This window comes from Magnolia sinica, chromosome 1 (assembly GCF_029962835.1).
Source record: "Magnolia sinica isolate HGM2019 chromosome 1, MsV1, whole genome shotgun sequence".
Taxonomy (NCBI): Eukaryota; Viridiplantae; Streptophyta; class Magnoliopsida; order Magnoliales; family Magnoliaceae; genus Magnolia; species Magnolia sinica.
Genome location: NC_080573.1, coordinates 122,573,959 through 122,587,332, shown reverse-complemented (window position 1 = coordinate 122,587,332; position 13,374 = coordinate 122,573,959). Strand labels below are relative to the sequence as shown.

Here is a 13,374-nt window from a genome sequence, read left to right as displayed (position 1 = left end):
GGAATCATAATCATTAATAAATAATAAGTTTACTGTTTATAGTAAGTCACATTTTTTGGGAGTTTGAGTCTGAAACTCTATCCTAAGTTTGAGTTCATTACTTAAAGGATTTTGATTTTGTTTTTTTTAATTAATCAATTTATTTCGAATTATTAGATATTATTTCTATTTTCTTCCCTCGTGGATTAATTTGAGGAATCTTTGTGAGGAGTCTAAAGAAGCTCCGTAGATTCAGAGTAGTTATCCTTGAGGAAGATGGTGATCAACCTCATCATGTCCTTCGCTGCATCAACCCTCCAGCTTGAGGGGGTGTTAGAAGAAAGGACTTCAACTTGTCTCCACATGTCTTTATGAGACACGTGCAGATGAGGCAAACCAAGCTCTGGATGAGAAGCTCATGTGTGCACAACAAGTGTGTAGAGTCTCAGCTCATGCAAGTGGATAACAAACGTATGGTGTTTCCTCCCTCTCCTCAAATTCATATGGATGAAGGATTCTCTGATGGAGTCTTGATGTAGAGCTGTGTATTGTCATTTTCATTCCCAATCAAAGCAATCAATTTTTTTTTTTCCCCGTTTCTTGTTTGTGTCTATTTTTCCTTTCTTGTGTTTTAGATAAGCATAAAGTCTCCTTCCCCTTCTATGATTCTTCTTCCTCTTATAATCCCTCAATAAAGCAACATGGATTGGACTAGGGTTCACATGCTTGAATGATGATCCCTCTCCTTCCTCTCTTCTCTCTTCTCCCTCTACTCCTCTTTGGGTTTTATGGGGCATCTTTAATACCATGGCCCAACTCATTTACACTTGTTGTCAATGCATAACATGGGATTTTTTTTTTACCAATAGTTGTTGGGGTTTTCGCCTGCAAAATCACACAGATTTGGATCTAGGATAGCAGTCCAAGAGCACCAAGCAATCATAAGAAACACAGAGATTTAACGTGGAAAACCCTTGCGGGAAAAAACCACGACACAAAGTGACAGAAAATTTCACTATGAAAGCACATATTACAAAGATAGAGAACTTACTCGGCTTGAGCAATCCTCAAACCTCACCTTTTCTCCACCTCTTGAAACCCTGGAGTCCCTTTAGAAACCCTAGAACTCTTTTAGAAATACTTAGACCTCTTAGAATAGCTCCTAGTCCCGTATACATGCCTATTTATAGGTTTAGAAAGAAACCTAAGCAAAATCGAAAACAAAATTCACAAAATCTACGTTTCCGGAAATGAATCTTTGTAAACCTAGTTCGATGTCATCGAAGAAAGACTAAAACTGTCAAGCGTCCAGGGCTAAAAATCCAAAAAAAAAAAGTCGATGGCATGGATCGGCTTCAATGTCATCAAATTGGCTTCTATGACATCAAAGTTGGTTCGATGTCATTGAACCGCCATGTCTGACAGATTTAAGATATCTATTATCAACAATCTCTAGCATGTCTTCAATCTTCAGATGTGAAGCTTCTTGTCTTCTTCTCTTATCTTCGTCTCACATCGTAGTTTCATCAATGCTTCTTGTGCATAGTCCGTCCTCCTTTTACGTCATTGCCAAGCCTAGAGAAATTGCACATAACTTGAACTTCTTCGAAGGAATGATCTTAGTGAGCATGTTTGCCGGATCTGAATCCATGTGCCGAACCACCTTTTCTCCTGTCTTCTCAAAAATAAGACGTAGTCTTCTGTACCTCATATGTATCAAAGTAACCATCTCACCACCATCCAATGTTGTTAGTAGGGGTATTTGATCACAACACTGATAGCTTATGAAATAATCGGTCTAAATACAGACCATGGCATGCACTGCCAAGCATTTGAATAAGGCTCATGAGACATATCCTACCTTTCCTCATCTATTTTTAGGACATGACTTGAGGAAAACTTGAAGTGAGTTGCGTAGGGAACGCTCACTGGCTTTGCTTGGTTCATCACATCCTTGATCAATACCTATACAAGATATTCTACCTGTGATTACCAAAACTTGCTCCTCTTCCAATCTCTATGAATATCACCACTGAGAACCTTCTTTACAGCCTCCCGATCCTTTATCTCGAATATCCCACTTAACCGAGTGTTTAGTATGTTGATTTCAGACATGTCATAATTGGTGATCTACATATCATCAGCATACAATACCTAACTCACCATAAAAGAATCAAATTTTATACTACTGCCTAGGTGACAGGTCATGCAACAACTGCCTACAAACTTTTTTCTTAGCCCCTTTAAACTTCAAAGCCCTCTGGTTGCTTTATGTAGATCTTCTTTTCTAATTTTCCTTGTAGAAGTTCAGACTCCACATCCATCCTTTCCATCTCAAGATCGCATTGGCAACCAGCGTTAATATGAATCTTATAGATACCCGCTATACCGCTGGTGTGAATATCTCTAAGAAGCTGATCCCTTCTCTATGAACATAACCTTTCACTACCAACCTTGTTATGTATCTATACTGTATCCCCTTGAAGATCCACCTGCATCCAAGCACTTTTTGACCCATTGGAAGCTCCACCAGCTCCCATGTGCTGATCTGGTACAAGGAGTTCATCACATTGCCCATAGTCACCTTCCACTTCTCAGTATCAGGCTCACCTAGAACCATTTGAATAGAAGACCGATCCCCTACGATATTGGAATCGTCCATGTACCTTGTCGATATCCTGCAATTATGCTGTGTAATTCTTCTCATAGGTGGCTGCTCCACCTGCTATGTATCTCTATCTGCGCATCTTAGCCTTCATGTGGCTATGCCCAACATGCCACACACGTACAGAGATGGAATTCGTTATAGCCACTGTAGCTCCACCTTTTGAAGTGCTCCCGATCAGCCTGTAAATATTATCGAGTCGTTGAGCTTTTATGATCACCCATGCCCCCTTAGACACTTGAAGGACATCATCAATACTTATGAACCCACACCCTATAGCCTCAAGTGCACCAAGAGAAATCGATCTCTTCTTCACATCAGGAACTTGCCTAACCCCAGTCAGGGTACGATCTGTCTCATCAAACATCTTAACATGCACCGTACCAACAGGCATAACATTACAGGCACTATCGTTGCCCATAAATACCTATCCAACATTGTACTCCCTATGGCTGGTGAACCAACTTCGATAAGGGGTCATGTGAAAAGATGTCCCTATGTCCAGAATCCACTCGCTCTTATGATCATCGTATGATTGTCTGATCGTAGACACAAACAAGACATCACCATCACATCTACTCTATCCATCTGACGTGGTAGTGTTGGCCTCCCTGTATGAAGCATGAGATTCTTCTCTCTTAGATTTAAGACTTGTACAATCCTTCTTCACATGTCCTTCCATCTCATAGATCCAGCACTTTAACTTACCTTTGCCTTTGCCCTTTTATTTGGAACTAGAGCTCAAAGATCCTGTACCTTACTCAAAATTTCTATCCCTCGTAATCAGTGCATTGGAAGATGTCCCCATGTCGCTGTAACGCTTTCTCATGGCCTTCCCTTGAAGAGTTGAGATAACGGTGTCAATACTCAGTGTTTTATTTACAGTGCACATCGTGCCCTTAAATGACTCATATGATGCCTAAAGAGAATTCAACAACATACATGCTTGTTCTTCATCCTTGATCACTTCCTCCATATCTAGTAATTTGCAAACCAATTTATTAAAGTTGTTGATGTGGGCTTCCAGATTTTCACCCTCTGCCATCTTGAAGGTATACCACTATTACTTCAATTGTAGGCGATTTTCAGAGGATTTTTTCGCATAGACATCCTCTAACTTTGCGCACAACTTAGCTGCAGTTTTCTCTCTCATGACATTGTAGAGAACCTCATCTGTAAGACATAAGCGGATGGAAGCTAAAACATTACTATCAAGAGTCTCCATTTTCATCTTTCATAATCGGTTTCTGCTCCTCAAGAGCCTTAACTTCGTCTTACTTGGTTAATAGACTAACCATCTTAATCTTCCATAACTCGAAGTTATTTTTACCTGAGTACTTCTCAATATCAAACTTGGTGTTTCTCATTATACTAATCCTGCAGATTCAGATCTATGCTCTAACGATTGCTCTGATACCACTTGTTGGGGTTTTGGCCTACAAAATCACACAAATTTGGATCTAGGATAGCAATCCAAGAGCATCAAGCAATCACAAGAAACATAGAGATTTAATGTGGAAAACCCTTGTAGGAAAAAACCACGACACAAAGCAATAGAAAATTCCACTATGAAAGCACAAATTACAAAGATAGAGGACTTACCTGGCTTAAGCAATCCTCAAACCTCACATTTTCTCCACCATTTGAAACACTAAAGCCTCTTTAGAAACCCTGAAACTCTGTTAGAAATACTTAGACCTCTTAGAATAGCTTCTAGTCCTGTATACATGCCTATTTATAGGTTTAGAAAGAAACCTAAACAAAATCGGAAACAAAATTCACAGAATTTGCGTTTTCGCAAACAAATCTGCGTAAACCTTCGATGACATCAAACCGTCATCAAAGAAGGACCAAAACTATTCAGCGACCGGGCCTAAAAATCCCCAAACAAAAAAGTTGATGACATCGACCGGCTTCGATGTCAAAGCTAGTTTGATGTCATCAAACCACCATGTCTGACAGATTTAAGACATTTGTTATCAACAATAGTCAAAGAAATTCTATTTCAGTGTAATCTAAAATTTATGTCTATCTTCTTTTTTTTCCTTCTTTTTTTTTGGAAACAAAATTTTATATCATGACGGGAAAGATACAGCCAGTATTTCGAGCCACCTCTAAAGACAAAAAGGACTAGGGGCAGCCTATTGTGAAAGAAAAGAAACTATACAAGAATACCCCCAATCTAAACTAACTCCTGAGTTTGACCAACCCCACTCTATCCAAGAAGATGAGCCCCTTCACTTCTCTAGGAATAGATCCAAAATCGCTAAAGAAAGAGGACGCCGACTCCCCATTTTGGCGATCCTATCTGCCGGCTCATTCCCCTCTCTGAACGTGTGCTGGAAAATCATCTCAGCGGAATCCTTCAAACCATTGATTCTACCTATCCAATACATCTATTTTTGAATAATGGTGGTTGATTAAAAGTTATAAAGCTGAACTTTCAAAAGGCATAAAGAGTCCACATTCGAAGAAACGGACGAGTCTTCCGTGGTTTAGCAAATGTGTTTTGGAGGATGCATTGCACATATTGGGAAAGCTCTACAGAAGATGACAATGCTTGTTGGAGATCTTCCACATCCTCATTCAATCCAATGGCAATGAATTTCAAGAGCGTGAGCCGTGATCATGACACCTATGATTAGGAAAGACTTGTCCATACCGTGCCTCAATGGTAGAAAGTGTGTTTCCACATTGATGTCCCGGCCGGTTACTTAGCTGTAAAAGCAAAATAAAATAAACACCTTGTCCATTCCTTGAAGGGTATCTGATTAATTTGTCACTCATCTCTCTCTCTCTCAGCCATTGAAAATTTTTAATTGCTACAAAGAATAGATAATACGAACCCGTGTTTTGGGCCCTCCAATTTATAGCTTAGTTCCTGCTTCACCCAACCAACAAAGAGACTTTTAAGTGCATCTATATTTAAGTTATTTTACGAAAAATGAGACACTCCAGAAGAGCTAATGTATTCACTCCAATAAGCAGTGGCAAATAATGGAAGGGATAATTGCAAGCTAAGACAACCACATATGCACATATACACTAGACTCTGTTTGTTATCTTTATTCTTCATGTTCTTCTTCTTCTGTCTATCATTATTGGATGGAACTGCAATCACTTCAATAAGAAGATACGACGGAATTGTAATAAAACTAATATATATATATATATATATATATATATATATATATATATTTATATATAAGGTAGCTACATTGCAATTTATTTATTTTTCCGAATATTGCAATTTCATTCACCTTCTTTTTTTTTCTTTTTTTCTTTCTTTTTTTTCTTTTTTCTTTCTTTATTATTATTATTATTATTACTGTTATTATTATTATTATTATTATTATTATTATTATTATTATTATACTGAATATTGAAATTTAAATCAACAGTACATTGAGTCTCAGCCTTTTTTTCTTTTTCTTTTTCTTTTTTTTTTAGGACCACCTTTTTTTTTCTTTTTCTTTTTTTTTTTTTCGGGCCCCTACAGGATTAAAAGAGCCTAATAGGTACCTATCGTAAATGGAGAATACACGGAGATCATGTACAGAGGATGGCTTATTACATAGCAATTAGAGGACTGAGGGACTTTCGGACTGAGTTAGCCTGGACTGAACCTGTCTGGGGCCAACCGAACTGAACCGAGGCCAACTTTGTCAAGGAAAATGCTGCCCCTGACCCAGAGAGGGAGGAGGGCGAAATCCTTGATTAGAGGACTGAGTCAGCCTTAGCCTTCATAAATGACTTTAAACTTCCATTGTCGGCACACATACATGCAATCAAGCTTTAGCATCGAGACCACATCAATGACTTGCCTGTACTCAACCCTACCTACAAACACTCCAAAGAATGCATTGATGGCATTCCCATGAAATCCAGTGATGAGAATCATTTGGATCATCTCATTCTTAACAGCAATGAACTTGGTAGAAGCAACATGATACTAACTTTAATACAATTAATGAACATAATTCAGTGCTACTTATAACAATACATTTAAGACAAGCCAAAGTTTTCATCTCCTTTCTTTTTCCACCTCCTTCGACAACACATGAGCACATGGAAGAACTAAGGCCTCGTTGTACTCCTTTCGACGGAAGATCTGGATATGATTGAGTGTCACCCCAAGTGGTGAAATTTTATCATTTGTTGTATATTGCTGCCTTTGTCATCAGATGCTTCTCAGAACTCTGCACAAATACAATTAAATTAGCTGAAACAATAGCATGCTGTCAAACACTTAGAACTCCAATTATAACCTTCATACTCTAGGAAAAACTCATTGGATGTGGTATCAATAGGCTTGCAGTCATCTTATTTTCTTCTTCTTTTCTTTTTCATTTTTTTCTTTGTTCTTTTTTCTTTTTTCTTTTTGGGAAGGGCAGAATGATTTCATTACTAAATTTGATCCATTTAGTAAGTGGCCCTTAGGGTCTGATCTTTTTTTCTTTTTTCTTTCTGTCTTATCTATTACTCCATATAGGATTCTTCTTTGATTTTCCTTTTCCTCATCTTCATCATCATCAGCATCATCGTCATCTTCTTCAATTTTATTTTTTTTTAATTTTTGTTTTTATTTTTATTTATTTATTTGATGTGTTGCCCTGTGGAGATTAAAAAGGGCTAATGGTTTCCTGGGCTTTTGAGAGGTGCCTTCCCGTTGTTTTCTGTGGGGTTCATGTCCCTAGAGTATATGATAGGTGGGGTGGCTGATGTTTTTGTGGCTCCCACCCGAATCTCTGTGCTGTAAATTTCTGGTTTATATATATATATTATCAGCTCTTTCCCGGGAAAACAAATGAAAAAAGACCCATGTCTGCATCTACAAAAAGGAATAATTTCATGGTATGTCACTATGAAATGTTAATGAGATGGAAAATCTTAATTTTTTAAAGTCACATACTTCTAAAAGAGAATCTAGTTCAATCTTTCTTTATTTTGATTATTATTATTATTATTATTATTATTATTATTTATTTTGCTAGGAGAATCTCCTTCTATCCAAACTGGAGAAGGAGAGCACTCAACCAAGACCTTCAGACATTACCATAAAGCTAAGACTTCTGCATCAACTGTGCTGAAGCCTGCTAGAACATATAGGACTTTTCATACATTAAATAATAAAATAATTAGATGAATTGGCTATTTTATAATGCTTTATAGTTGTTATATCTTTTTCATACTTTAGAAATGATCCAATCCAAAATAATCTTAACTTATGTTGTGGAAATTTTCTTTCTGAGATCCAGGTGAGCCCTGTGAAGATAACTAATGACCATTAGTGAGGGTTTCACATTCAAAATGCTCATTTCCCAAAAAAACACCATGATCAGATGATCAAAGCAATTCAGTCAAAGGCACGCAAATTGGACAGTAAGTGTAACAAGCTTAGTGTTCATTTTGCAGGCCCTGAGTGGAATGGCACTGATCATCCTGTCATAGTGATTTTGAAGGCATAAGCAATCCACAGTGGGGCCCTCCAATCGAATGGTCCACCATGGTCAGGAATAAGATAAGAAAAATTTGTATTGGATCATTAATCATTGTTACTAAACCAATTGCTTGCTTGATGACATTTTTGTAGTAATGTTTCTTCTAGTTCAGTTTGTGTTCTGTTCAATGGTACATTTAGTGATAAATCTCATTTTCAGGAATTTCTTGGCATAGGAATTTTTTGGGAGATTTTCAAAATGTGAGATTTTCTTGGGATATTATTAGGAAAACTCACTAAAATAAAATTTTAAAAATATTTATTATAAACTAATAAATAGTTTTAAGATTTTAGATAGAAAATTATTAATGAGGTAACTGAAATTCTAAATAATTTCCACATTAATATATATCAGGATACTATCATGATAAAATCGCAAAATTTTTTTTTTTTTTTTTTAAATAATAATAATAATAACTGCCAATATTTTTAAAAATCTTGTTCTATTATTGCAATAACATCAGTTCATTAATTTTTCACAAAAACATAGTAACATTTTCAAAATCTCAGATATTCATCACATTGATGGTAAAAGAAGGTTTAACTGTCTCCATAATGAATTGAAACTCAACCTATTAATTTCCTGCATCTTCTTTGTAATATTCTTAATGGTTTTATACAAGTTCATGTAAACATTTATTTATCTGGGTAATAGCCTATAAACTGCTTCGAGTTTATGGCTCTTCATTTTATATCTATAAATCATCTAAGATCAATTCGGACCAGAAACATTTTAATCTTAGATGGAAAAAGCATTAAGTGGGACTGGATTCCCAATCAATGGTGAAAATTGGTGGCAATTGAAGCTATTTCCGTCTAGGAAATGCTAGCTATTAATTCTCAGTTCAAAAAGCAGTTGTAGTGTCAAACATCCGTGAATAATTTTGATTGATATACATCTAGTTGGTATATCGCTATAAAATCACAAATGATACATAGAGTGTTCATCATTGATTATTAAATGCAAGAATGAAATTTTATTTTCGCTGGAAAAATGAATTCGCTCCTTCTCAGTTGAAAGATCTTGAAAGAACGAAAATAAAAATGGAAAATGCCTCTTCTTACCTCGTCTAGTTTAGGTTGATTGTTGGTCTCCAGCATCAACCCAAAATGAATGTGTGGGAAGTGAGCCCACTAACAAAGAAAGGAAAGGTTTCAATTAAAACACCAATCTAGAGGATACAAGATGAGATATAAAGGAAACTCGTCAAACACTGCAAATGTAGAGAGGGTCTACTTACATTCTTAGCTGCCGTACTGAATGCTTCCCTGTGGGTGATCTCAGGGTTGTTGGCCTTGATCCTCTGAATCTCTTCCCTGATATCCACATTTATACGCAAGAGAGAAGTAAATTCCAGATAGGCCTTTTATCACAAAAGCCTGTTTTAGAAAGATACAACAGGCTGAGAACGGATTTAATACTTGATGAATTGATTGTAGGCAGAAGGAACTCGCTGCCTCTTCTCTGGGGCTGCATGAAGAGATATCAGCTCAAGTTAGAGGGCAATTGTTTCTAAGAGTAACTACTGATCTTGTGAGAGAAGAAGACTCACGTCGGTTGACGATAACCGTACTTTCTTCGTTAATCGAGGGTGGGGATCGCATCGTGGCCTTGTTGCATCTGGAAGAAGAGGCCAGGTCTATTCTGAAATCTGGAGAAATGAAGCTTGGGTTCTGGAAGATTGGAAAAACAGAAAAGAGGGAAAGGAAAGGTTATTCAAGTTCCTTAACATGACCTTCGTATTGTTATTCAAGTATACCGTTTTAAAAGCGTAAAAAGAAGGAAAGATGAAAATGAGGACAAAAGCAATGGCAGGGGGAAAGGAGCTTCTTTATTTTATTATTTTATTATTTATTTTTGTTGCGAGGACCATTATCCATTGGGTGCCAACATGTCTACCACTTTGTAATACAACCAGCCATATGAGCTTCATGGATTACACCTTAGGCCATGTTTGGGCAAGTGCATTAGGGTGGATTACGCGGGTTAGAATTGTAAAATCCACCCCATTTCTATCCCTTGCACGGTTGGGCAATGCTGCATCCTTCCCATCTTTCACACCTTCGGGCGATCTGGCGTTGGAACGCCCGTGGGAACTTCCTCGCCGAAACTTCCCAGCTCGGCGACTCTAACCAAATCTGAGCCATTCAATCCTCAAAAAGGGAGGATCCAACTCCTATCAAAACTCCCGGAAAAGGTGGGTGAATCCCCACAATGTTGGGAGTGCCGAAGAAGACGATTTTGGATAAAAACTGCTTGGAGAGCGGAAAAATATGCACATTCTCGCTGGACCCATCAAAGAAGCAATCTGGACCATCCATCTGATGACTCCCCAAGCTCCCTGTGATAAATCCAACCCCTCTGGAAGAACCAGTTCAAGGAGATCGGGGCTGGGGAGGTATTCACCATGGGAGCGAAGACCGTCTTCCTTGAGAAGACGCTGAACCAGTTCAAGTTTATGTATTTTATTTTCTTGTACTTTAATATGTTAATGGGTTCTTATTAGAAAAAAAAAAAAAAAAAAAAAAAAAAAAAAAGAAGAAGAAAAGAACCTATATAAACTACACCTATCATAGATCCCAACCACACCAATGATGGCCCACTTGAATGCCTTCAATTCCCCCAAAATAATAGCTAAATAAACCCAGTCGTATCCCATGAACAATCTAAACAGCCTCACTCAGATATCCCATGTGATGGAAGCAATCCCATGGAATCCAAACATAATGACGATCGATCCTAGGATAGATGTGTATACCACTATACGCCGACAATCAACTGCAAGTCATAAATGTGGCTGTCGCTGTAATTCCATCCCATGTATTTCACCCTAACACAATTGCCCAGACACGGCCTTAGCATGCTAGAGGTATTAGAGAGAGAAAGAGAGCTATCGGGAGAGAGATATGAAATGGATGGAAAACACAACCTGCCCAAAAGAAGAAAAAGCTAAAAACTTGAGAGCTGCAATGAGAAAGCGCCTAAGAACCCAAATGAGAGGAAACCCAACATGCAATTTTTCACTTGAAAGAGAGAAAAAGAGAAGCATTTGAAGGGACGGAATTGGTTACAATGTGGTTTTATGAAACAAAAGTCCCGACTGACACATGATTAGAACACTCTCTCTCTCCCTCGCTCTCTCTCATATGAGACGTGTTCCCGCTGCGGAGGACAATGACTGATAGGAGAGAAACCTAACAAAACCTTCGAGAGCTTGCATGCCTGCCAATCAAATCAAATCGAAAGGAATATATATATATATATATATATATAGAGAGAGAGAGAGAGAGAGAGAGAGAGAGAGAGAGAGAGAGAGAGAGAAGAAAAGCGAGCTAATAACCCTAGGAAATGCTATCAAAAGGGAGGTCACGGCCTGACCCATTTACATCTGTGGCCGGAAATTCCATCTATAAACAGGAAACATAGGTTTCTCATGGCGGCTCCCAAGGTTCCACTTTACTCTCTCTCTCTCTCTCAAAAGAAGGCAACCCCAGAAACTCTAGATTTCAGAAGCTAGAGATAGATGGGTGGCTAGAGTCATCATATCTCATGGAAACCCTAGTTTCATTATACCTGGATCTCCTGCCGCGACAGCGACTGAAAAGCGGCTGCCATGTTCACAGACCATAGATTGGTGCAATGCCCGCATCGAACGGTCACGATGTCGAACAAGCTGCTGCATGGAACGCTCACCTGAAAACAAAACAAAAAAAAATAAAGGGTAAAATTTAAAATAAAATAAAATAAAAACAAGAAGCAAATTAAAGGAACAAGGAAGAAAATCTATAGGAAAAAAAAAAAACGAAAAACGAAAGAATAGAAGTGGGTTAAAAGCCTCGAAAGCTCTTCAGGTTCTTCCTTTTCTTCTGTTCAATCTCTGTAAATGATATTTTCTTTAGATTTAGAAATTTTTAATGGAAGGAAAGAAATTTGTAGAGAAAGGAAACAAAAAAAAAAATAAAAAAATAAAAAAAATCGATTTAGATTTATATTAGATCTCTGGAAAAATGCTTTTTTCCATAAATGGGATTTTAGATGCCCATTTCTTCCTATTTTTTAGGCAACATGAAAACTGCGAAGATTAGCAAACTATTTTTATTTTTATTTTTATTTTTTTGTTTCTCTTATCATCACCAAGTGCAACCAGGTTTTTATTTACAGCAAAAATCTTTTTTTTTTTAGAAAACCCATTTATCCCTCTTCCTACATATGAGAATATGGAAAATAAATCAGTTTTATTATTGTTTTTTCTCTGTATGTTGGCTGTGTACTCCAAGTGCTACTTTTGATAGTAGCCACTATCCTTTTTTCGGTAAAGAAAGGGATGACACAGCAACAAATCCAGTGATTTGGCACTTGTCATCGTCATTTCTTCCCATGTTTAACGTGCAATGGTCTCTCTCTCTCTCTCTCTCTCTCTCTCTCTCTCTCTCTCTCTCTCTCTCTCTCTCTCACATTAAAAAAATAAAATAAAATTACAATAACCCAAATCCCAAACTCAAAGAACCAGAGCTATTCTCATTATCTAAGAATCTTGTTTTCTTATATTATTGCGTAGGAAAAAAAGAAGAAGAAGAAGAAGAGAAAAAAAAAAAAAGCGAAATAGGAAAAAGAGGGTGGGTGCTTTGGATTGTTTGTATACCGCGAGAATGATGTTGCAGAAGTTACAGGGGATGTAGCAAACTTGCTCGGAAGCAACATCGATGCAGCTCGACATGTCTTTCTCACCCTATCTGAATTCGTCTCTGAGAAAAGAGAGAAGAGCTTCTTTCACAGCAGAGAGAGAGAGAGAGAGAGAGAGAGAGAGAGAGAGAGAGAGAGAGAGAGAGAGAGGAGAAGAGTGAGAGTGAAAGGGAAAGAAAGGAATATAAAGCGAGCTTGTGTTCTCCTTTCTCGTCCCCTCTTTAGGTGATGTTTCTCAGTCTTTAAAAAGGGGAGAGAGAGAGAGAGAGAGAGAGAGAGAGAGAGAGAGAGAGAGAGAGAAGCGAAACCCTGACGGGAGAAAGTTAGCATAAGCTAAGTCTTGCTGGTGCACGGATGACGGTTTAGGAGTGCCTACGGGAAGCAGCCAGAAACCGCAATAATAAATTAATAAAATGGTGAAATGATATCAAACAAACTACTGTACATGAACTTTTACTTACAACCCCATCTTTCTGCCAACATCTTGCGCGTGTAGAGCATCTGAGGCATGAAAAAGGTGGGCCACACCATGAAGATATTTGGGAC

The 13,374-nt window shown here is 37.7% G+C and overlaps 1 protein-coding gene across 1 annotated transcript; it reads right to left on the bottom strand.

Annotated features, from left to right (window-relative positions):
* Nucleotides 1-6,503: 6,503 nt before the first annotated feature.
* LOC131256563 (axial regulator YABBY 5-like) lies at nt 6,504-13,061 on the bottom strand. Its single transcript, XM_058257443.1, has 7 exons — nt 12,788-13,061; nt 11,719-11,838; nt 9,698-9,818; nt 9,567-9,615; nt 9,386-9,461; nt 9,210-9,278; nt 6,504-6,843 (listed from the first exon to the last, which is right to left on the bottom strand). The coding sequence occupies exons 1-7, from the start codon at nt 12,860-12,862 to the stop codon at nt 6,796-6,798; spliced, it is 558 nt and encodes a 185-aa protein (XP_058113426.1). The 5' UTR covers nt 12,863-13,061; the 3' UTR covers nt 6,504-6,795.
* Nucleotides 13,062-13,374: the final 313 nt, after the last annotated feature.

Coding starts and splice junctions, on each gene's coding strand:
- LOC131256563 (XM_058257443.1), bottom strand. CDS start 12,862: ATGTCGAGCTGCATCGATGTTGCTTCCGAGCAAGTTTGCTACATCCCC. Junction 9,819..11,718: donor TGTCGCGGCAGGAGATCCAG/GTATAATGAAAC, acceptor CCAATCTTCCAG/AACCCAAGCTTCATTTCTCC. Junction 9,279..9,385: donor TCAGTACGGCAGCTAAGAAT/GTAAGTAGACCC, acceptor TTTCTTTGTTAG/TGGGCTCACTTCCCACACAT.